The 26,399-nt window shown below is 35.5% G+C and overlaps 1 protein-coding gene across 5 annotated transcripts; it reads right to left on the bottom strand.

Moving 5' to 3' along the window:
- Window positions 1-13,747: 13,747 nt before the first annotated feature.
- On the bottom strand, window positions 13,748-21,500 carry LOC141667662 (DUF724 domain-containing protein 6-like). Of its 5 annotated transcripts, none has more exons than XM_074474226.1 (7): window positions 21,318-21,500; window positions 20,859-21,210; window positions 15,910-16,018; window positions 15,694-15,774; window positions 15,352-15,573; window positions 14,656-14,751; window positions 13,748-14,574 (listed from the first exon to the last, which is right to left on the bottom strand). In XM_074474226.1, the coding sequence occupies exons 3-7, from the start codon at window positions 15,998-16,000 to the stop codon at window positions 13,868-13,870; spliced, it is 1,197 nt and encodes a 398-aa protein (XP_074330327.1). In that variant the 5' UTR covers window positions 16,001-16,018; window positions 20,859-21,210; window positions 21,318-21,500; the 3' UTR covers window positions 13,748-13,867. The 5 variants fall into 5 exon arrangements, with proteins under 5 accessions (XP_074330327.1, XP_074330326.1, XP_074330328.1 ...); XM_074474225.1 differs by having other exon boundaries at window positions 20,864-21,210; XM_074474227.1 differs by lacking the exons at window positions 20,859-21,210; window positions 21,318-21,500 and adding an exon at window positions 17,908-18,448.
- Between the last annotated feature and the right edge of the window lie 4,899 nt (window positions 21,501-26,399).

The raw sequence follows: 26,399 nt of genomic DNA, 5'->3' as shown, positions 1-26,399 counted from the left end.
TGATAGGCTGACAGAGGATGAGTAAAAGTGTCAGCATCCAAGGAAATGTTATAAATTACAGCCTTGTAATGTTGCTAAAATTGTCTTTCCTTTTCAGCATCATCCACAATCATTGACTCATGAGCAATGGCTGTATCCACCCTTATTACTTCTATACCTGCTTTTCTCTCATAATCTCTCTTTTGTTGCATCAGGGTCTCACCCTGGCTCCCCACCCTCACACCCTCACCTTCACCTACTAAGGTGGGACTCCTCTCACTCACTTTTGTCAATCCTGAATAAATGGATTGTTGATTTTCACTTTTTTCCTCTCCTTTTGCCTGGGAGCAACCCAGCCTCTCACTCAATGCACTCTCCTCTCTCAGTCCTAAGAGTGACTGTACTACCACTAAATCTTCTGTACTTGAAATTATTGAAGTTTGAAGTTGTGCAGAGATACTCGACGGACAAGTGATATCCATCGAGTGAGTGGTAATGCTATCCGACGGATAACTGCTGTTAAGCTTATCCGTCGGGATACAATCACTACTCGACGGATGAGAAATATCCATCGAGAGAGTAGAAATGAATGAGGTGGGAAGGGAAACTATTGTTGACTCTGTGTTGATTGAAGTTATTTGAGGCACATATGTCACAACAGTATCTGAAAGAATTAGCAAGTGAGCCAATAAATCATCTAAAAGATGATGCTCACTTGCACTAGATTTTGGCTTCCCCAACAGATTTAAAGAAGGGGAATCAGGAATTGAAGTATTTATCATATCCACTTCCAGAGAGTTTGTTGGTGAGTATGGTGTTTCAAATGCTTCTATTATTAGAGATTTTGGCTGTGACTCCACATTTTTTGGAGCCACATCAAACTGAATTTGAGAGAGTGCAGGGACTGTGTCTTTAGCACCAGTTTGCACTGTGTGTGTGCCCTGTGCATCCCCAGATGTTTTAGATTTCTTCTTTCTTATGTAAGTTTGGGGTGAGCTTGTGTCCCTAACCCTTTTGGTCTGTGCTCTTGGCTGAGAGCTTTGTCCAATAACTACATCCTTTTGGGATGATGCAGCTAGAAGTGAGCTTTTGTCCTTTTTAAGCACTGCAGTTTGTTGGGAAACTGCAGTATTGCTAGGCTGGGATTCACTCAACTCTCCAACCTTATTCTTGGGGTTTCTTTGATGTTCACCCCTTCCCTCACCTAACTTACCCTCCTTCACACTCCCCTCTTTGGCTTTGGTGGATTTTTCAACTGGTACCTTTTGAGAGATACCAGAGGGGGTTTTCTTTGATTTGGATTTAGAAATAACAGTAGTTTTGGCAGCTTTGGTAGGCAACTGTTTGGTCATTGTCACAGTTGCCATAGCTACTCCTGAACTCAAAGAAATTGAGGAGGTTGGAATAGTTGAAGAGATAGATGAACTTACCTCACTTACCTGAGGTGCCTGCATTACAGGAAAGTAGAACATTGGCAGATTCTTATGATGGTTGGCCCTGTTCAAATCTGCAATGATTCTTCTTTCTTGAACCCAACAAGCCAATTTGTTGTTTGGGTTCCCAAGCACAATCTCTTGACATAGATGGTTAGCCAATAACATGAAAAATCTAGCATAATATACATTCTTTCCTCTTTTAGCTAACTCACCTAATTTAAAACCTAACTCATAGAAGACAAGGTCACTGAAATTGTAAAATTTATCTGTAACTAGCATGTATAGCATGTTAAGCATGGAAATGTTCACAGAATTAAAATTACTGATTTTTCCAGAGAAAACCTTAGTAACTACATCACACATGAAACTCCACTCCTTCCTAAGACCCATTCTTCTAATATCACTTAGTTTAGAAGTAGGAAGTGCATAATGCATGGAATTAAGCATATTGATAAGATCAGTGTCAGTGTGTGGTGAAGTCACATTATTATCAGGAATTTTGAAACATGCTTTTATCACATCACTATTGATACAGAATTTATTACCTTTGATGGTTAGAGTGATGGTCTTGTCAGTAGAGTTGTAGATTGCAGTGGTCCATATCTCTTCAACAACTTCACAGAAGATTGTGGGTGATTCCAACATGGCATAATTTAACTTGCAGTTCTTCACAAAGTCCATCATCTTGTGATAGTCCTCTAATTGCTGAATACCCTTATTGACCAAAGCAATGAAGTTGTTCTTCTCATAAATGAACCCAGTTTGAGACATAATCTTTACTACAGGTGCCATTGTTAGAGAATGAAAGCTTGAAGAGAAAGAGAATATTTGCTTGAGAGAGAATGAAATTAAAGCAGTTGAATTTGAGAATGATAAAATAAAACAATTGAAATGAAATAAGCTTTTATACTATCTCAAAAATAACTGATAAAAATAATAAATAAAAGTAGATTAACCAATAGAAATTGCCTAAAATAGCCGTTTAAAAGTAAACTGTAAAAATTCCACCCATTATCCGTCGTGTAATGCTTACAAACTGTAAGTATACTCGATGGATACTGTTCAGGGAATTAACGGCTGAGATTTAGACAATTTGACGGATGAGGATAAACTGTTATCCGTCGAGTTTTAAAAGATTCCAGAAAAGTAATTGATTTTTATTGGCAAATAGTATATCGACGGATGACTAAACTCGATGGATAACGATCATCCGTCGAGATGTAAATTTTGACTTAGCCAAAATTTCATCCAAGACTTAAAAATCAACTAAATTTCTGGCTACATTACAACTTGCAAAATAATTCAGATAAATTTAAGAGTAATTAAGCATACCTAACTCACTTACCAACCTTGAAAAGGTGGATTCATCCAGTGGCTTGGTAAAGATATATGCAAGTTGCTTCTCACTTGGAACAAAATGTAACTCCACAGTACCATTCATTACATGTTCCCTTATGAAATGGTACTTGATGTCTATGTGTTTAGTCCTTGAATGTTGCACTGGATTTTCAGTTATGGCAATTGCACTTGTGTTATCACAGAAAATAGGAATCCTCTCAACTTACAAACCATAGTCTAGCAATTGATTTTTCATCCATAAAATCTGTGCACGGCAACTACCAGCAGCAATATATTCAGCTTCAGTTGTAGAAGTAGAAACTGAATTTTGCTTTTTACTGAACCAGGACACAAGCTTGTTTCCTATAAATTGACAAGTTCTTGTTGTGCTCTTTCTGTCAATTCTACGACCTGCATAATTTGCATCTGAATAACCAGTTAGATCAAAACCAGAATCTCTAGGGTACCAAATGCCAAGTTTTGGTGTTCCCTTGAGATATCTGAAAATTCTCTTAATAGCTATCAAGTGAGATTCTCTAGGATCAGCCTGAAATCTAGCACATAAATATGTAGCAAATATTATATCTGGCCTACTAGCTGTTAAGTATAGAAGTGAGCCAACCATGCCTCTATAACTTGAAATATCCACAGACTTTTCAGTAGTATTTAATTCAAGCTTAGTTGCAGTGGCCATGGGAGTTTTTGCAAATGTGCAACCCATTAGATCAAACTTCTTTAAAAGATCAAAAATATATTTGGTTTGACTAATGAATATTCCATCACTAACTTGCTTAACTTGTAAACCAAGAAAGTAAGTTAGTTCTCCCATCATACTCATTTCATACTTACTCTGCATCAATTTGGCAAACTTTTTACAAAGTTTCTCATCTGTAGAGCCAAAAATAATATCATCTACATAAATTTGAACAAGTATGCTAGAGCCATTAACATTTCTGAAAAATAAAGTTTTATCTACAGTACCTCTTGTGAAGTGATTTTCCAAAAGGAACTTTGATAAAGTGTCATACCAGGTTCTAGGTGCTTGCTTTAGTCCATAAAGTGCTTTCAAAAGATAATAGACATATTCTGGAAAATTTGGATCTTCAAAACCAGGAGGTTGACTAACATACACTTCTTCCTCCAAATCTCCATTTAGAAAGGCACTTTTGACATCCATTTGATAGACCTTGAAATTTGCATGAGCTGCATAGGCTAAGAAGATTCTGATGGCTTCAAGTCTTGCAACAGGAGCAAAAGTTTCATCAAAATCTATTCCTTTTTGCTGACAATAGCCCTTAGCAACCAATCTAGCTTTATTCCTGATTATTATGCCATTTTCATCCATCTTGTTTCTGAATACCCACTTGGTGTCTATTGGATTCTTTCCTTTAGGCTTGGGTACTAGCTTCCATACTTTATTGCTTTCAAATTGGTTTAGCTCCTCCTGCATAGCTAAAATCCAATCAGGATCTAACAAAGCTTCTTCTACCTTCTTTTGTTCTTGCTTTGACAGAAAGCTGTTGTATAGACACTCGTCCTGAGTTGCTCTCCTTGTTTGAACTCTAGAAGAAACATCACCAATGATAAGTTCAAAGGGGTTATCTTTTGTCCATTTCCTTTATTGAGGTAGATTAGCTCTAGATGAAGAGACCTCAATGTTGTCTTGATGTGTGATTGAGTTTTGATTTCTAGAAACTCCCCATGAGTTTGTGGATCTTTGATTTGAGAAAGGGGTACTTTCTATAGGTGATCTATCTTGACTTCCTGCTCCTTTTGATAACCCGACGGATGGTGAATTTTGAGTACCGACGAATGAGGCAGGTTGTCTTCTGACGGATAACGCAGATTGCCTCCCGACGGATGAAGCATTATGCAACTCGACAGATGTAGAGGTTTGTGCTTCATTGGTAGTGGATTTATCTGCATTATCCTTAGACACTGTTTCTTGATCACTTTCATCATCACTTTCATCACTAGCCATCTCCACATTGTCAAATTTGAGGCTCTCATGGTAATCTCCATCTTTCAGTCCTTCAATCTTTTATCATCAAACACAACATGTATAGATTCCACAACAATGTTGGTTCTTAGATTGTAGACTCTATATGCTTTACCAATAGCATATCAAATAAAAATTCCTTCATCTGCTTTAGCATCAAACTTCCCATTTTGATCAGTTTGATTTCTCAGGATATAGCATTTGCAGCCAAAGACATGAAGAAAGTTTAGAGTTGGCTTCTTGTTCTTGAACAATTGATAAGGAGTCATGCATCTTGCTTGATTAATCAGAGAAATGTTCTGAGTGTAGCATGCAGTATTTACAGCTTCAGCCCAGAAATATGTTGGTAATTTTGATTCTTCAAGCATTGTCCTTGCAGCTTCAATAAGTGATCTATTATTCCTTTTCACTACTCCATTCTGTTGTAGAGTCCTTGCTGCTGAGAACTCACGCAAAATCCCATTTTCCTCACAAAATGCTCTCATTACAGAGTTTTTGAACTCAGTTCCATTGTCACTCATGATTATTCTAACTTTGAAATCAGGATGATTCTTGACTTGCCTTATGTGATTGATGATGATTTCACTAGCCTCATCTTTAGACTTTAGGAAATATGTCCAAGAGAACTTTGAAAAATCATCTACAATTACTAGGCAAAATCTTTTCCTTGAGATTGACAATACATTGACTGGTCCAAACAAATCCATGTGAAGCAGTTGCAAAGGCTCTTCAATTGTTGAATCAAGTTTCTTCCTGAATGATGCTTTAATCTGCTTCCCTTTTTGGCAGACATCACACAGTCCATCCTTTGTAAACTCCACTAGAGGAATGCCTCTTACTAGTTCTTTCTTTACCAGCTCGTTCATGGTCTTGAAGTTCAAGTGGGATAGCTTCTTGTGCCATAGCCAACTTTCATCCTGACTTGCTTTACTGAGAAGATAAGTTATAGATTCTGCTTTAGTTGAGTTGAAATCAGCTAGGTACACATTTCCTCTTCTCACACCAGTGAGAACTACTTTGTTGCTTTGATTATTAGTCACAACACAGGCTTCTTTATTGAAGGTTACTGAATTGCCATTGTCACAAAGCTGGCTGATACTCAACAGATTGTGTTTGAGACCATCCACTAAGGCAACCTCTTCAATGATAATATTGTCCTTTAAAATCAAGCCATATCCCACAGTATAACCTTTGATGTCATCTCCAAAAGTAATACTTGGGCCAGCTCTCTCCTTAAACTCTGTGAGCAGGGTAGAATCACCAGTCATGTGTCTTGAACAACCACTATCCAAGTACCAAAGATTCTTTCTATTTCCCTGCACACATCAAAATCAAATCAAGCTGATTTTGGTACCCAAGTTTCCTTGGGTCCTGCCTTGTTAGCTTTCTTCTTCTGTTTCTTAGGTCTTATCTCATTTGACTTAGGAATTTCAGATTCTTCCTTAGTCATATGGGTTGTGCCTTTGAAACCATTAAATGCAACATAATTATCATGCATATTATGGCTAACAGGAAATGGCATGCTTGGTGTAAACATGTTATTCCAGTAAGGCATGCTAAATGGCATTTGAGGCATACTGTATGCATCATAATATGGATTAGGTGCAAATGGCATATTAGCAAACTGTGCATTCATGTTCTGTGTAGGCATAGCATTAACAGGCATGAGAGGCATGGCATTCATGTTAGGAAATTGAGACTGAACAGACATGGGAGTAGGCATGGCAGATTTGCAATTAACAGACAAATGATTTACACTACCACACTTGACACAGATTTTTCTAGGAGCATATTTATCAGGTGTGTAGTTATTGTGTTTGTTAAGCCCTACTTTACCATTCCTATTGTTTTTCCTTTTAGTCTCTGTTTTTACCTCAATTTTCTCAAGTCTGTCACTTAACTGTTTGACAGTCATGTGACCAACATTAGCCTTTTTCCCTTTCTTAACTTGACTTGACTCTCCTGAAACAAAGTTCTTGGAAACAGACCCATACTTCTCATTTAGCTTAGATAGTTTGGCTTTGCTAATGGGCTTGCTTACAGCCGACAGATGAGGATTTTCATTATTCGACGGATAGCACTTTTTGTTATCCGACGGATAGTCCTCATCATCCATCGAGTCTACATCTGTTAGCAAACCATCTACCAAATTGGGTTCTAGTTTCTCTTTGTTCTTTTTCCAGGCTTCATCACAAAAAGACTCAATTCCTTGAACTTTGGTGATTTGAGCATGGACATCCCTGGATGTTTTCCATGCTTTAATCACCTCTTGTTCACGCTCGAGCTGCTTCTTTAAAATCTCTTCCTTTTTCAAGGACTCGCTTAATTCCTCCTTGGCAATCTTACACTCAATTCTTAATTTCTCAAAATCAATAAACTGAGATTCAAGCACATTATTCCTCTCACTTAAAAACAAGTTGTTTTCTTTGATTTTAGCATTTTCTTTAGTAAGAGACTTAAGTGTAACACACAAATGATATAATTCTGTAGACATGTCATTTATGGCATCATTACACTCAACTTTAGATAAATGTGCAAGGTTTGTAGTGATTACCTGATTGCTTGAGGAACTTGTCTCTGTTTCATCAGACTTGGCCATTAGGGCTAGATTGACATAACTGACATCTCCATCTTCATCCAAACCATCTGCTGCCCAGTCATTCTCTTATGTAATAAAAGCCCTTTCCTTTTGTTTGAGTAGATCAAAGTATTTTTGCTTATAATCCACAGACTCAAACATTTTCTTACTGGAATCTGACTTTCTACACTCATTTGCAAAATGCCCTGCCAAGCCACATTTGAAACATTTGAATTTTGACTTATCCACCATGTTTCTATTTGGCTTGGCTACTCCAAAGTTCTTCTTGAACTTGAGCTTGGAAAATCTCCTGGAAAGAAATGCTAGGTGTTCATCAATATCCTCCATGTCATCTTGGCTCAATGAATCTTCACTTTCTGCTGCAAGCCCCTTGCCCTTATTCTCACAGACCTTTGAAGTTGATTCAACAGCTTCCATCTTCACTTCCTTCTCCTTTTCCAAATCAGCAACTAGTGCAATGGATCCTCCTTTCTTATTTCCTCTCTCCATCCTTTCATCCTGCTCTATCTCAAGCTCATAGGTCTTCAAGATGCCATACAGTATCTCCAAAGTAAACTCTTTATAATCTTGTGAGTTTCTCAATGAGACTGTCATTGGTTTCCATTCCTTTGGAAGAGATCTAAGAAATTTCATATTAGAGTCTTTAGTCTGATAGACTCTTCCATGCAATTTAAGAGCATTTAGTAGTTTTTGAAATCTACTAAAAATGTCAGTGAGTGACTCACTTTCCTCATTGTGAAAATGCTCATATTGCTGAATCAAAAGCTGCATCTTATTTTCTCTAACTTGCTCAGTGCCATCACAGATTATCTGTATAGTATCCCAGACTTCCTTGGCAGTTTTGCAGTTGATAATGTTGTCAAACATGTCTGCATCAACTCCATTGAACAGAATGTTCATGGCCTTTTTATCCTTCCTGACTTGTTCAATGTCAGGATCAGACCATTCGTGCCTCGGCTTGGGAACATGAGGGCCTCTTTCTATGCAGTCCACATAGGCCTCATCTTGAGAAAGCATATGAAGATGCACCTTTACCTTCCAATGATGGATAATTATCTTTATCTAGAAAAGGAATCTTGACTCCAACATCTTTCTTGTTCATCTTGCTGAATTATTTTGATCTTTAAACTCTTTGTAGATTAAGAGCTTGCTCTGATACCAATTGTTAGCCCCTTAACAATATAGTAAGAATTACAGAAGGGGGTTGAATGGAATTCTTGAACCTTTTTCTCGAAATAAAAATGTTCAACTCGAATATAGATATACCTGTTTTGATTAGCACAATGCGGAATAGAAACTTAATTGAATCAAAACCTAAGTAATTAAAAATAAGAGTCTTTAAAAACTTTCTGGTGGATTTAAACAATTCCACCAGAGATATATATTATATATCGAGAGGACTCTGTGTGCAAGAATGCTCACAGCTGCTTACAAACTGAACTACTGAGATTACAGGGAAATGCTAATAATTCTGCTTACAAAGATTTCTCTGTTTTTGTGTATCTCAACTCTTTTTTTCTATTTTCTACATTCTTGGTTTATATATTACCAAGATTACAAAGTCAAAAAGACTGAATATATATAAAAAACTATCAGTCTTAAGTTTTGCTGCTTTTCGTCCTCTATTACCCAGATAATGGGCTTCCACAGTAGGTTTGTATACATCTCGACGGCTGTGCTCAGCTTTTCACTGTTCAACTGCTGTTTGAATTCTTTATTAGTTGAGTACATGATCATCCGTCGGGTTGTTGATCATCCGTCGGTTGCTTTGTAAGTTATCCGTCGGGTAGCAATCAAGCATATGACTTCATTTCACTTATACAGAATTACAAGACATCATTTATGTATAATTAATCAACCTATTCTGCATATCTAGTTAAAGTCAACATGACTTATATGCTACTACAGATTCTATAAAAAGGTGTATACATAACTGTGCTACAGACTTATTATTACATAAGCTACTCACTCGATGGATAATAAGTTAACATCCGTCGGGACTATAATGAGTTATCCGTCGGGACTATAATTCTTATCCGTCGGGACTATAATTCTTATCCGTCGAGTGCTAAATAATTTCACTAAGTAAAATCTACTTAGATGTTTTGTTTATGAAATCATTAAGTACACAACATATGCACAACACCCAGAAATTCCATCGGGTCAGAATTCCCGTGAAAACGCAAGTCATTGGTTGTATTCCTGTATCCTGCGGGCAACTGCGCCTCCCTCACAACAGCAGCAAAAGGGGAAGGAGCTTGCGCAGTCGTTGTTACCCTACCTCCTTCAAGATGGTTGAGCAATCTCTTAAGATCATTCACGCTGAACATCCCTACCCCAGGAATGGTTTGGACGTTGGGTTGTTCCCCTTGGTTACCCCCCGGGTGTACCGGTGGATCTTGCCGCCCCTCGCCCTGAGGCTGCGGCTGTGGTATATTTCCATCTTGATTTTGAGCGTTCCCTTGCACATGAAGTTCCTCCTGACCGTGGCGTGGTATCTCATCATTGTTTTGCAACCTTTCTTGACCTCGTGTGTTGTCCCGGTCATGAGGATGCGTCCTGATTCCATTACCCGTAACACTGTGGGAAGCTATAGGGACAATGACAAGGGGTTCTCCAGTAGAGGGCGCGCCATCTTTTCTTCCATTATATGGCGCCCTAGCATGATGGTACCCCATCCTTCTTCGTCCATTCCCATGATAGCCTCGACCATAATTCCCAAACCTTCCTCGCGGAGGGGCACGCTCGTGCTCGCGGTGTCGCGCCCTATCATCCCTTGGGTCTGTAGGGAGCACACGCGTTGTATCACGGGGCCTCGTGTCTCCAGCATTTCTTTCTTTCTGCCATTCCACCAATAACATTCTCAAATCATCGTCTCCCAACCTTATGCCAAGCCTTCTCTTCAAGGTCAAAACATCTCTTCTTTTCTCCTCTGGGTTTTGAATATTTTCCACACGACGACACTCGTCCATCGTACGCCCAGACCTGTGTGGATGTGGCGTTTCCTGATTGCCGGGACGAGGCCTCGCTCTACCGTCCGTGTCCTCATCGATAAGCTCCACAATGGGTTCTACATCATCCGAATACTCCAAACGCCGCAGAGTGATTCGTGGGTTTTTACCGCTGGCATGGGTATCCCCCTCAACTACAGGTGCTTTCCCTACGGCTTGGCCACGAGGGGGAAAATGACGACCCATCCTCGTCCTGCGACGCTCCACCGTATTCAGCCTTGACTGAATACTGTTAAGCGTATCCCCCATGCGGTACAACTGCTCTAAGATATCAGCATTGCTGATGAGAACTGGAGGTGTTCCTCCCACATCTGGAGCTCTCGGGGATCTGCCATGTTTCTGGGCACGTAGGGTTCATGGCGAGTGTAGCCTCCCTCGCCTTCTCCTTCAGATCTGCTATCACTTCCATCATAAGAACTTCCATCATAAGAACTTCCATCATGATTATAAAACATCTTTTCCTCCCAAGATTACAATCTTAATCAACACCCCTCTTTCTAGTGCCAATTTGTTGACGGAGGAATCTGGTAGCAACAAAAATTAAGGTTTCTCGCTGGAATTAAGATCTATGACGGTGGTTCTTTGTCGAAAAATCAAGCGGTGTGTGGTGGTTTGTGGTTGTTTTAGGCTGAGATTGATCAGAGTAAGTGGTGGCTCTCTTATCAGCTCTCAACTTCTTACCCTCTCAATGTGCCTACGTACCCTTTATATAGGGATCAAGCCTGACGTAGTTCTTGTGAAACAAGAAATCTAATGGGCTGAGACTTCTTATCCCTAGGCCCGGTAGAAGCCCATCCAGAATCCATCTTCCGCTAGCTTTAGGAATGTCCAACTATGAGGCCCAACCGCGAAGGCCCAAGGCTCATCCGTAATCGCAGGACTTCACGGATAGTACATCTCCCTGCGCAAGGATAACACCCCGCTACAGCTATCTCCCTTGATTTACGGATGCAGGTATAGTCACGGTTCACCCCAAGTGCCGGACGCATCCCTGTCCCCCGAATGAGGATGACCCACCAGATAATAGGACAGGTGATCCCAAGTTTTTGGGTGCAAAATGCAGGATGACTCCAAAGTTCTCCAACGAGGACACCCGTTGAATACAAGAACAGAGTTCCCAAAGCACACACCAATGTTAACCTCACATCCCCAACGAGGACACCCGTTGAATACAGGAGGAGGCCTTCAATCATCAGGCATACCCCTGGAGGCCTTCAAACTTTTCACGGACATCCCCTTCCTTGACCGACTCAAGGAGGGAATTCTTCAAAGAGTACATGCAACAAATACATTAGTAAAAATAATCTTCATTGCTCCCTTCCAAGCATGCTTTTTTCTGAATGATCCTCATGAGAGAGCACTGACCAAGTACAGGACGCGTCCTATGTCATTGGGCGCGTCCTCACCTCCATGACGCCTATATCGCCTCCCTAATATTTTTCCTTTCACTACCTTCCACAATGGCAGGACGCGTCCTGAGCAGGACAGGCGCGTCCTCCAGCTTATATTACCAAAAGATCACAACTGCTGGACACATTCACCACGGTGGACACGTCCACAATATTTGGGTGCGTTCTACCCTAACCATGTGCTCCCAAGCTTCCTTATTATCAAACCATCTTCCATAAAACATCTCCTCAATGTTGGGCGCGTCCTATGTGCCTGGACGCGTCCTAACATTTTACAATGTAACACCGAGTTTGCCTGTAATTAGCACGCGTTTGACCCGAATTAATCCAATACCAAATTTTGGGTATAAAACTTCACAATCAAATTTCTTAAAGATAATTCTGTATTGTCAATAAATATAGTTATGTGCAATAAAATTTCTGATGTATATATTTATCAAGTGTTTAAGAAAACAGCAATGTTATTCGAAAATCGGATGTCAACTGAATCAATCAAATAAACGGATTTCATCAACGGATTTCATCAATACGAATAAACGGATTTCATCAACGCAACCGAGCCAGCAACCGAGCCAACGATTGCGATCGCGGACACAACCGAATATGACTGGTATCGATCCGATCATTACAAGTAAAAATCATAAATGAAAAACCAAACATGAGGTGTGTGGTGATGAAAAAGTTGACTAAGAAGAAGGACAAGGACATGGGGGGATTGAATTGAAGTGAGTGTCAGCTGAATAAGAGGACGCTGTTTTTAACATATGACATGTCCTCTTTTGTGGTCCAAGATTTTGCACTGATTGTCATATCTAACTCGACTCCTACTCGTGCTACAAAAGAAAAAACATAATCTCTCCTTACATTTGGGTTCATCATGTAGTTTAAGAAAAATGATAAAATAGTAGAGAAAAATTAAAAAAATGAGTAAAATAGTGAGACCTATTAATATTATAGGTATAAAGTGGGTATAGTGGAAAGAAATAATGGATGTAGTTATTTTAAAAATAATAAAAATTTTATTATTTTTGAAAATTTTTGAAATATAAATAACTGGAAGGGATAAAGTGTAAACAAATGGAAGAGACAAAAGAGTGAGTATCAAACATGTACGTGGCACAAAAGAGTGAATATAAATATAAAACATGTAGAGTGAGTATTAAACTCATTTTGGTACACAAAATGAGTTTAATTTTTTGTGATACAGTTATAGTTTGAATTTTTAATAAACCGTATAATATGGTATAATTTACAATTTGACATTTTAATATTGCAGTTCAATTACGCCGCACTGCAATTTCATATATTTATTTATAATATATATACATAAAGATATTTATATACTATAGATTCAATATTTATTTACTTTAGTTTTGTGTTATATAAATGCTGACTTAAATATTACAATTAGTGTTATTTTTTTATTTTTAACCGAAAGAAAAATTTTTTAGCCCCATATTAGCTAAATTTTTATTATCTTTATGTGTAAATAATAATTTTTTTGAATAAATGAACTGCACAAACCGCGCCATATTTTCGTGATGTGATTTATGTGATTTTCTGAAATTACATGGTACGTGTGCGATTGAAAATTTGATCTAACCGCAAGTACGAATTAATTTACGATTTGAGAAAATTTGATCTTGTTGGATTCGTATTTATGAATATTTTAATACAGTGAAATTTTTATATTTAATACTACTACGAAATTAAAGATATTAACAATTAAAAATGTGCATTGGCAAACGTGTCCAACACAAATGAGAAACGTTTTTAGGAATAGAGGGAGTAATATGTATAGATCACTGGGCCATGCTCACTTAATTATTCTTGCATTGCATGTTTATCTAAAATATTTATGAAGATTTAAAGAAGATAGATAGAAAGTACTTAGCAAAATTTACTTGTAGAATCAAGTTTGGGCCCCTATTTCGCATGCCAGAGTGGGCCTGATCTAGCCTTTATCGAAAAAAAAGAAAGAACAATTTGATTTAGCCTCTCTCATAACCCTGAACAAGTCATCTGTGCTAAACGGGCAACAAAAATTCACCTAAAATCAATTTTAATGTGCATATGCATTACACAAAAATAATCATTTACAAAATGGAACTAACAATTTTTTCATATTCGGCATTAATACTCTGCATGTTCTCTGCATCCGCAGCTAGCTCTGATTGCAATGCCGAAGAGGTCTTTTCCCTATTCTCCTTCTTCAGTTCAGCCTCACTAAGCTTCTGGCGGAGTTGGCTGATTTCCTCATCACCAAGCTTGCCTTCTTCAACAATTTTTGATATCTTACTTTCCTTTTCCATGCAGTCTTTTTGGAGGTCCTCGAGCTTTTCCTTCTTCAACTTCAGCTGGGTCAGAGCTTCTTCAACTTTATCAACATCAAACCCGTGAGGTTTGAACGTATCCAGAGTTTTCAATATACTTTCAATTGCAGAGATGTCAGAAGAGGGCTGCAGTTTTGAAGCGCTCTCCACGAGATTATTAAAACTTACAACAAGACCAATTGCAGATCCCTCGCGGAGTACTTCTTCCTGTTCTTCTAAAGGCTGGAAGTGCGGCTTACGTTTCATCTTCATATAGGCTTTACCGGAACAGATACTTTCCCATAAGGTAGAACGCTTAACAAATGGAATATCCTCCTCATTCTCCGTAGAATCGGTTCTCACAAGGGCAGCTGTTCCAACATCTCCATCATCCTCATTCTCCACAAAATCAGTGCTCACAATCGCAGCTGTTCCAACTTCTCCACCTTCATCATTTAACTCATCACACTGATTCAGATCAGGGATATCTCCTGGATCATATAACAGTAACATAAATAATAAGCCACCATATCAGATTATTATCAGAACTGGAGTTCAGATAGTCAGCTTACTAGGACCATCCGTATTCGGAAGATCAGAAGACCTCATGGTATTCCCATGGTCAGGTGGAGTTCCATTACCATCTTGTTTGTCAACGGACAAAGTTCCTGAAAACAATAACAATACTTTATATAACCAATTTAATATCGCTAGCCATTAGTAGAACTTTCACAGCTGAAAATTACAGATAGTTAAAGATGAAAATTCAATTTTCAGAAGTACATGCCGAGTTTCAAATAATTAGGTTCGCCAAACGAAAACTCCCCATTACCTAACATGTCATCGAGCTGGACACATATATAAAACATATATAAAACCAAATTCTTGGAGAAGACGGGTAAGAAATTTCCGAAGAGAACACATTTATCTAAACTAGATATCTATAAAGCAAGTTAATCATTTCTTATCTTCAAATGTTTGACCACCACAAAAGAAAACCTATGAAGCACATATTTTCCATGTTTATTAATACAACTTGCCGGTGCATGGAAAGTTAAAGCATATTGCATTAAATCACGAAATGAATTGCGGGTAATTTGATTTCCACAAAACAAGATTATTACTCTATTAGTAGTTACAGATTTTTCCTCGGCATCTTTCAGCAATTAAGAAGCACACAAGAAATTTACTTTCAAAGAATGGCCCTGCACTTTCAGGCTAAATTTTAACTTGCATGTATCTGATATAAACCAAGTTCCAGGGCATACCTTCATATTGTGTTACATCTTCCTGGCCCTCAAGCATAGGGGTCTTTTCTGTTTTTCTCAGCATACCATTGTGTTTTTTCACTCCATTTCTAGGTTGCTTACGACATGACAGTGGGGGCAGTATAAGGTCCTTACCAGAGGGGTGAAAATCACCAATTTTTGGTATTTCATCCCCTACACGGGAATCATTCATATCCACGTTCGCTCCTGTGCTTCTCTCACCTACAGATAATTAGTTCAACATACTCTTAACAAAGAATATCTTCAAATTCTATACATATATGTATATATGTGTGCACGTGTGTGTAAATGGTGGTAGGAGATCATTCGCCAAACATATACGTTTCTTTGGCCTTCCCCTTTTTTTCCCAGAACGATTGTTTACTTTCTCAGCATTATTTTTTTTAGCAGACCAATGTTCCCCTGCAAGACACAAATTCACTGTCAACAATCTCTTCAACATGAACCCCAGTATTATCCTTCTTTTAGTACCATTATTCAAGGTTGTACGGAATTTGTGGATAGTTACTATTATGTAATTAAGTGATATGTTTATACCTGAGGAAGCAGGAGAATTCTCAGACTTGGACTGTAATTCTTCAGCCATCGTCTCCAGTCTGTTTGAATTTGCAGACTGCCTAGTGAGCATCTTAGCTATTTAGTTAACCTGTAACAATATAATGCAGACTTCCGAGTAAGCATCTTAAGTATTGAGTCTAAACTCTAGATACAAAAAACAAAGGAATAGGATGGAATAACTTGGTAATTACTACAATTCAAATGATATTTGTTTTCAATTTTAGATAGCAGAGTGGGTGCGGTTTGAGTTAAATTTGCAAGGGAAAATGTCAAGCTTTTATTGTGCTCCACAGTAACATAAAAGGCGGTCAATGTTGCTTGTTTGTTCACCAATTTCCCAACGATTACCCTATAAAAAAGTAATTTAAATAATACCCCCCCCCCTTGCTTCCTCCATCTCCATGTATCCTACTTGATGTAAAATATGTTATGACAGGAACAGGCCAAACAGATAAAGAATACTCAACATTCAACCATCAACCGTATTTGTGCTAACCACTAGTTTACAAATTGTACTTGATGACTTATTACTAATTCTATTTCTAGAACACTTAAACCTTTCCGCAATAAAAAAAGGTGTTCTGTTAATAAGCACTGTATATTTACACAAAGGGCATAAGGCAAACTTTCTACAGCAGCTTCTCCCATTTTCCATTAACCCAGTCACAATTAAGCAAACAATTTGCAAATAAGAAAGGGGGGGAGGGGAATGGGGTTGTATGAACTTATATAAATGTTTATATATTAATACTTGCCACTTACATGTGTATTATATCAAGAGAAACAATTTAACTTAAGTAATAACATTTCCACATGATCATTTTCTAACCCTTGACCAGTTTAAAAGCCACGGAGAACAATGAGCACTTTAGAAACATTGAGACAGAATTATTTTAAAAAAACCATAAAAAGGAGTGCCTTCACGGATTCGAAGCCAAAAACTACATAAAAACATTAAAGTTCGGTCCACCTCAATTACTATACGTTTTTATATCACATTATTATTTATTCATTTTTCAAAATGCAGAGATACTATGAAATGTGCTAATCTATCACATGTTCACATTTTGTCTTTAATTTATGATACTTACACAGAACTTTAATCTTTGATGTAATATATGATAAAGACTAGTGTTCGCTTTACTTTTCCTGCTTTGCTTTCAGGGATTTCCTTTTTCCTTGCAAGTCTCTAATGGTCTATGGATCACAATCCCATCAATATGGGTGATACTAATATTATATACATTGTAAACCATATAAAGTGATAAGCAGCTTCGATGCTTCCACTAAATCATTTTAGGCTTTGAAGAAGTGGAAAGTGGAAATGTAGGATGTCATGTAATTGAGCAAATCCAAAATATGAGTGTTTACTGATGATCTGCTGAACCAAATTGATCAGGCTATTAAAATGATCTAGAGCCCCAAAATCAGAATATTTATATTAAAAAAATCAAACTCAAGCAGATTCCATAAAGAAAGTAAACTTGGTTTATAGAGGTTTATAATTTGCCACATCTACGATGATAATAAATTGTACCTCAAATTCAACAACTTACCATTATATCTGAGATATAAACAAACATAAGCATTCCATCTACCACTGTTGAAATTAAACGAGACCCTAGCAAACTTGACATAAACTTATAACTCATCAACCCCAATATATATATACAATATCATAAATGAATCTATATAAGAAGAAATCAAATTTTAAAATTCAACAAAAACATCAAAATGTCCAGATCTAAGTGTGGATTAATTGGATGCAATATCAGAAATAATATTGTCATTAGGTATATGTAACGATGGTTAAGGAAATATATGATACACATATCAGATATGCACCAAGTAAATCATACATATACCGGGTAAATTGAATATATGCTAATTGCATTTATGTTTATAACGTGAAAAGAAAAAGGACATAACTAATTAATTGAGTTATGGAGATAATCACTAGATTTGTTAATAACTTACTTGAATCAACGAGGAAGATGAAGCAAGAGGCTGAACACAGCGAAAAGCGGCGGAAAGAGGCTAGAAGATGGAATGACAAGACAAGACTGAAACCCAATCTTGAGTTAGGGTTTTCCTTTTTGCTATTATGTATTACAAACTTGGGCCGAAATTTAGTTTTGAATTTGGGCTTTTATTTGGACTTTAAATATTCTTGCCTCAACTACGATTTGCCAGCGCTATGCCTCTCATCTTACACACCAAGATATGGCCCTCAGTAAGGCCCATAGGGTTACCCAGACGACTCGAGTCATACATCACAGCTCCTCTTGAAAACACTATGAGAAACACTAATACGACATCAAACTATCTGCAAGAAACCAATTCACTTCGGCGCTGACACTTAACCAATGATTTCTTCCTCAGCCCTAGCCTTGAAAATATTGTTCCAAAAAATTATTGTTTCTACATTGAAAATATTGAATTGACTATTTTATAGAGATATACAAAGGATCATCATACCTAATTTGCGTTTGGGTAATACATTATAAGAATAGTCACAAAAAGAACTCAAGCATTAAAGACATTCAAATATGTCTTCAAACTAGTTTTTTTTCTCTAAACTTCATCTCGATCACATATGCATATGTGTTAACTATTTTGATTATTTTAAAATTGTTTGGAGAATTTATTATGGTCTAAATTCTACAAAGTTGGAATATTGTGAAACCACATTATAAGATTATTAGAGTTCTGTTATAAAAGGATAGTTTCTTAGTTGTGAGTGAGGCATTCATTTATGATGGGGAAGGATTAGGAGCTATCACACAATCGATCTTAAACTTAGGTAATGACTCGTGAAGGCCTTTGAATATTACATGAAAACTTGGTTTTGTAGGAGATAGGTACCGTAGAGGCATCATTCTGATCATAATTTAAATCAAAATAATTAGATTATAAGAATTGTTAATTTAACTCAACTATTTAATAAAATGCTTCAATATTGGTCAACATCACATGCACGATGTATGGCACTTATAATGCAATATTTGGAGCTCATTTATAATATATATAGATTTCTTATTAGTATATTTATAAGAGATTGAATTTCGTATCTAAATGGGTAGCCAACAAATTTTAAAGCCGAAACATCTTATTATCTTATGTCATTGGTGGGCAGGATGCACAATCAAAGAGATGCCGGTCACTTTTTGCTATTTTTTTAGTGGGTTGATTTTCAACATAAAGTAAGTTAATTTTTAAAATCTTAACCATTATTCAATCTGTAAACATGTAAACATTGCATAATATAAATAATTACCTTGATTCAAAATCATTTCCTATCCACATGTGACTATGAAACTGGACTCTATATATTTACCTATACTGTCACTTTCTGCGCATAACCTTGCTTTGGTAAGTAGATACATCCTCTGATGTTCATCTCTGAATATGCTATTCCTTGTTGAGACTGGTTATGCTATCAGCTAGCCTTATCTTGATGAAACAAATAGCATTCCACACATGACACAACTAATCCCAAGATGAGGAAGGGAAACGACTTGATTTTCAAGAAAAAAATACTCAAAAGATTCATGACTAATGAGAAATCATTTGTATTACGTCAACATGCAAAATGCCGCGCGCGCCGGGGAGGGGGGGGTTTAAAAACTGTTCAAATGTAGAAAGGTTTGTACTATTGATTTCTGGTTGAGTTGTATTTGATAACAAGAAACTAGGGAGTTGCCAAAGTAAAACGACAGTTAAAAAAAGAAAGAAAAAAATACATAAAATAAACTGTAGTTGTCCGACTCGACAACGCCTCGAGACTAATCCGCGTTCTCAACACATACTTTTCATTGTTTTAAAAGGTTTGGCTTACCTGTTAATAGGGTGTCCAGAGGGTGTCCAGCTGAATGTTAATATCCTTAATAATCGTGTCAGACTGTCAATAACTACACAATTGTTGTTTAATAACTGTGTCAATATTGACGACAAGTACACCATTGCTGCAAGGATGGTCTTTGATGTTACTTTTTTTTTTGACAGGGTCTTTGATGTTACTTATGGTATAATCACGTGTTGTGTTTGGCAAATGTTATTGTATACCAAGGCCATCTCCAACAGTTGTGATCCAAAAATCCAAATTTGAATCACCAACTGATCCAAATACTGATCCAAATTTCTGATCAACTCCAACAGTGTGATCCAAATATTTGATCCAAATTACTTTTTACACATAATAATATATAAATTTCATATTAAGCAATTTTATCTTAAATTTATCATTTAATCATTATTAACAATTTATATAACATTTCATAAATTAATTAAATCAAAAAAAATTAATACACATAAAAATATTAAAATTGTGCACTTAATTCACGAAAAACACATTTATTGCAATAATTAATATACACACTAATGTTCCGAATTAGTATATTTTTCTCAAAAATGCTCAATTAATGTGCAATATGTGACTCTTTATTTTTTATCTTTAAATTTTAATGAAAATATGTTTTCTCATTATTTTAAATTTTATTTTTAAAATAAATTTTGTTAGCTATTAATTATATTCAGTTATTAATTATATAATTAAATAATCAAAAATCAATTTAAAATCTCATAAACTACAAATAACAAAACCATTATTTTATATTAAACCAAGTGATCCAGATTTGGATCAGTGAAAACTGATCCAAATTTGGATCACCATTTGGATCACTGTTGGAATAGAATTTGGGGTAATCTGCCCCAAATTTGGATCTTTGGATCTTGTTGGATTTGCCCCAAGGTACTTATCTCCCAGAATGCATTCCAAGCTAGGTTAAAATTAAAAGTGTCTATGCCAAGTTCATCTCAGCATTATTTCTAATAAACTTCTACTATCTAATAGCATATACGATTTTGTCATAACAACATGATTTTTGCCCAAATAAGAATATTGCAAAACTATGAATGCAGATAAGAACCTCACAGTGATCCATCAGACGAGGAACCCGGTTGTAAAGAAGATGTAAACTGAAATTCAGTCTCCCAAAATACGCACTTGCAAACTCTCAACACTTTCGTGAAAATCGACAAAATCAAACTCCACAGTTCCGCTGTACCCCTCTTGTTTATCAATTTCACCACCACCATCAGATTCCCATCCCAATAAACTCTGACCGCCATTCTTGACAACAATATTAATCTAATCCAAAGATGGAAAATTACTGGAGCATTTTCTTCATTGTTTACTTGACACATGAAAACTGAAATTAGTAATTTTCTCTCTTTCAGACATTGCGTCGAACACCTGGGGGTCAAAAGCAAATGTACACCCTGATAGAACAAAGACAGGAGATCAAACAAAGAGACCAAGAAAAACAAGATATAGATACATAGAGATACACACATATACACATATGTCTCAGTTTCTTTGTTTGTACCTCTCTATCTAGACAGTAATTGTATGTGTTTTTAGATCATCGAATTGTGAATTCTTGACATGGGGTTTTCTTAATTTCTCCCTCGAGGAAGCTAGCCAGTTTTCTCTCTCTCTCTGACTCTCTCTCTCGCTCTCTCTCTCGCTCTCTCGCTCTCTGACTCTCTCGCTCTCAGTTATCAAAACACCAAAAATAAAAGAGTAACAAAAAGGGGAGAAAGCGCCTCTATTTATATAACCGGGTTTAGAGGAGAGATTTTATGATAAATCATCGTACTATAAAAAAGGATTAAGCCCACAATACCTAGTTAAACTTGTTCTCAAGACAGACCATCGTAAGATAATGTGAAAAAATAAAAAACCTTGTCTGAAATTTTAGCAATATGACAATATTTTTATATACTATAGACAAATTTTACAAAATCTCTATTTGTGATCCGTAAATTTGTATCGTATCCGATTTATAAACCTGTATCTTATCCAATATATTTGAAATCCGTCAATATTTCAGATAGATCGGTGTTATTTAATTTGCTCGATAACTGAAATCAAGTTTTAAGTTAGACATGTGATTGTTATTCGTGTATGTTTTTAATACAAAAAATTAAATAACACTTTCTTAAAAATCGACAAAATCAAAATCCACAGTTTCGGTATACCCCTCTTATTTATCAATTTCACCACCACTACAATAATATGGGTCATTTGTTAAATCTGAATAAATATACCTGATTGATTCAAATTTTTGAATGAATAATATATCTGAACATGAACGAATTAATACACCCTGATGCTCTTTAATATGCATAGTCATTTATAAGTACTTTTTATCTTATTTTTCGAATTCTCTGCTTTGGCCCATGAGCCCATCGACATCTGTTTACCGAATTTTATAAATTTAGATGATAATTTTGATGGACGTCATTTACGGGGTTGGAAAATTAATGGATACCTTACCGCATTGTTGGAATTCTACTGGATACTAACTTGATTTTATTGCATACCCGATAGAATTGCGGGTCTTTATGATGAATTACTGAGGTTCAAAAAAATAAGTGTAATATAGGATATTTTTATGTATATAATCTTATTTTATTAACAGATTTATTTTTAAAATTTAATATTATAAAATATTTTAAACTCACGTGATTTGTGTGAAAATATTCATCACGCCAGTTTTCTAGTTTATATTGTGTGATACTCGACTTTTTAAGTTTTACTTTTTGATTTTTCAAATTTGTTTAATGTGTTGTAATATTGTTTTTTTAATTTTTTGGTTATTTATGGCACTGTTGCAATATTATTTTTATTTTTTACTATTTTTTGTAATATCTTGTAACAAATATGCATATATTAAAAAATATACGGATGAGAAATTAATTTACAAATATATATTATAAAATATCAAATTATATTCAATCTACTATTGTATCATAATATTATATTTTGGTTTTTGAATATTAGGAGAACAATGTAATTTTTTATATTTATGAGTGCTTAGATTTCTAATCATTTTTTTATTAGGATATTGTATCGTAATTTGTGTTTCAGTAATCGTTTTCTGTTTATGATTGTATTAAAAATATATCTATTTTAAATAGATATAATCTGAACCGACTGTTTTTTATTATATTAGAACAACGGTTGAGATTATTTTGTTGACCAAACTTTTGGATTAGAAGTCTGTTACACTTATTATATTCGAAGGATATAATATTCTTAAACTAAACATTTCACATTTGGGGTGGCAAATATTTTTAAAAAATTGATTCTAAGTTATCGCGGTAAAGGTTGAATTTTGGCCTATGGTCCAAAATTATTTTAGCTAATACTTTTTAATTTTATTAATTAAAAAATTATTTTATTATGTCAAAAGATTAAAAAAAATAGAATTCAAGTGTAAAAACGTAAAAAGAAAAGGTTCAAAAGTCAATGGAGTTAAATGTTATTTTTTTACGATTATAGTGGAAGGATGCTTCGAACCAAAGAATTTGACAAAAAAATTCGACAAACAATTCCTCTAGATAAAGGTAAAAGAGAAATATATAAGTAAATATTTTTACAATAATCTTTGCGCACATACTTAAACACTATAATAATGATACCTACTTTTCAGGAAATATATATGACTCACATTGTTGACATATCTACCTGTGTTATACTTACTTCATATTTAATTACATCTGCAATTATTCTGGATGTAACTTATGATTTATTTAAATTGTTCCCAAAATACAGTTATGTTTTTAAGGTAATTTAGTGGTTACAAAAAAACAGATCACTTTGATTTCATAACCCAAATTTCCCATAGACAATTTTCACAACACATTTTGCCTCATATTGTGTTGTATCACTTTTTATTACATGATAATTTCTTGAATTTTTCAGGTGAATTATTTTATAGTACTTATTACAGTTTTCTTGTTTGTAAAATTTTGACCTTCAAATAAGTCATCGTCAAGTGGATTAACGTTTGAACAATTACCTGACGGGACATTGATTTCTTGAGTTGTAAACTATGGAGCAATTGAAAAATGTTAATCGTCGTTGTCAGTGCTATGATCTGAATAATCTTCCTCTTCATTGTATGTTTCATCACCTTCAGATTCATAAACTTCTGACTCAGGATGATAAATTATCATCTACACCCCTCAGGTTATATATAGCATTTGGTCTTACAATTTCGTTTAAAGAAAAGAATTATTCATCTGTTATATAAAAAATTAGTGTTATGAATATATAGAACTCATTTCAATAATTTTTTTAGAAACTAAGTTGATGAGTTTGTTGAATTATACAACTGCGGTGGAAGTTAATTCAATGATATAATTATTTGAAGTGACTATATACTGAGAAATTAAAAATGATAATTCATTGAAAGGTTCATTGAAAGGTTAAAGTTGACAGGTCACTGCAAATTTGATTTAACAACTCTCCGAAAAGTTCAATTTGACAGTTCATACGAATTGATGTAATAATGATACTTTTAAATTCAAAATTCAAAATTTAAAATTTATTAATTATATATTTGTTGTGTAATAAAAACTAGGGTTTGTTAGTATTTAATGTTAGGATTTGTGAATTTCGAGTTTTAATGGATGTTATCACAGTGGAGACTAGTTGTTCTCGCAAGATGCCTACATATCTCTATATTGTAGAGAATTAAGGCAAAATGTAGTTCTAAATTGAGGGGGTAAAACTCTTTATATAGAAGTGAGTCTAGGGTTAGATTGGTGTTGTAAGACTTGGTAGACAACTCTTCAACTTAGATGGTAATTAGGAATCTTGTAAGGCAAGTGATTCCTAGATTCTTCCTTGCAGGAGTTAGTGTCTATGTTGGACGTCATGTCTCTGTTTTTTTCAGCCGTATTGGGTCTGATGTTCGTGGACCTTGACGACCTCTGCTCGTGGGACTTTGACGAGTTTAGTCTGTAACAAGTCTTGACCAACCTGGTTTGCATTGCGTTTTGGACAAGAATTTTAAGCGTAATTTAATGTGACATTTAATATGTGTTTAGGTGTTCTATCCATATCAATATTAAAAGGAAGTACTTATTAATATAATTTTAAATTATTTTATGATCATTATTTATTAATTATATGATTTAAAATCTAATAAAATGATTAGCATATTTATTTGCCAGTTCAAATTACTTAAGTGAATTTTAAATGGAAAATAAATATTTAAGAATATTTTATTATATAATAATTATAGTTAAGAAAGTAAAAATAAAATTTAGATAAAATATTGTAATAACAAACATAATCCATTTGTGCAATCTGCACCCTCATAAGCGGACAAAAAGGGACATGGAGGTGAGAGATAAAAAGGTGTGTAGGGGTGAGAGATAAAAAGGTGTGTAGGGTGGGAAGTCAAACAAAAAGGTGGGTAGTTTGGTAAAATTCAATGCCAAACATGGCTATAACAGGAACGTAGTCGATGTTGCTGTTTCTGCAGCCAGCCAGGGTCACTGTTACTGTGATGGCTGATGTACCTATCCTTGTATTCAGAAATATTAATATGTATAGATCACTGGCGATACTCAATTAATTATGCTTGCACTGCATATTTATCTAAATTATTTATGAAGATTTAAAGAAGATAGACAGAAAGTATTGTAAACATGGGAGTATGGTTCAGAACAACAAGACGTAGATAATTAATTATCGCTCCCTATATGCGTCTCATTGTACAATTAACATTGTTCAAAAAAATATAATACTAATAATACAATTGGAGAATACATCTTTTCTCCTAACTTAAAATTTAGCTAATCTAATACACAACCGCCTCATTCCTCTCCTCTCCTTAGGGTTTGTCGATTTTCAAATAAATGGAGGGGCTTCTATTGATTTTCTCCGGTAGAAAGTCCCAACCCCTTCATTCTCTTTTATTCTCGTTAATTTCCTTTCAATAAAATTCAATTTTTTGTGTGTTTGTGTGTCTCTACTCTTGGAGTGTGTGTTTTGTCTTTCCTTTTATAGTATTTTGTTATGTTTTTGTTTAGTTATGATTGGGTTTTATTTGGTGTTGGATATGTTGAGAACGAGTTTATTGATATTTGATCTTTAAAGTCTGTATCGAATCTGGAGAGGTGGTGATTATTGCAAGAGTTCACACTTCACAAACAAATATTGTTCATCCTTCACGGGTTTACACTTTCAAAATATTTATAGCTGATATCCGGTATGTAGATAGTTGTGGTGCATTCGGCATGTCTATAGCTGGTGTCCAACATGTAGATAGTTGGGGTGCATTCGACATGTTGAGAACGAGTTTATTAATATTTGATCTTCAAAGTCTATATCGAATCTGGGGAGGTGGTGATTATTGCAAGAGTTCACACTTCACAAACAAATATTGTTCATCCTTCACGGGTTTACATTTTCGAAATGTTTATAGCTGATATCCGGTATGTAGATAGCTGGGGAGCATTCGGCATGTCTATAGCTGGTGTCCAACATGTAGATAGCTGTGGTGCCACTTCTTCAGTATCAGTTTATGCGATTGGTGTGTCTGAACAATGGGTTAACAATGGTTTTATGTGATATGGTCAATTACGATGTTGCTATTTTCAGATATTTT

The sequence above is a fragment of the Apium graveolens genome, chromosome 6, assembly GCF_009905375.1.
Source record: "Apium graveolens cultivar Ventura chromosome 6, ASM990537v1, whole genome shotgun sequence".
NCBI classification, from domain to species: Eukaryota; Viridiplantae; Streptophyta; class Magnoliopsida; order Apiales; family Apiaceae; genus Apium; species Apium graveolens.
The sequence above is the reverse complement of the archived record's forward strand: the minus strand, read 5'-3'. Positions and strand labels throughout refer to the sequence as shown.

Excerpts from the sequence above, each read along its gene's own strand:
- LOC141667662 (XM_074474226.1), bottom strand. The coding sequence starts at position 16,000 with ATGCTCACTAGGCAGTCTGCAAATTCAAACAGACTGGAGACGATGGCT. Across the intron at positions 15,574-15,693 it reads AAGGGGAAGGCCAAAGAAAC|GTGAGAGAAGCACAGGAGCG; the intron begins GTATATGTTTGG and ends AATTATCTGTAG. Across the intron at positions 14,752-15,351 it reads AGATGTAACACAATATGAAG|GAACTTTGTCCGTTGACAAA; the intron begins GTATGCCCTGGA and ends TATTGTTTTCAG.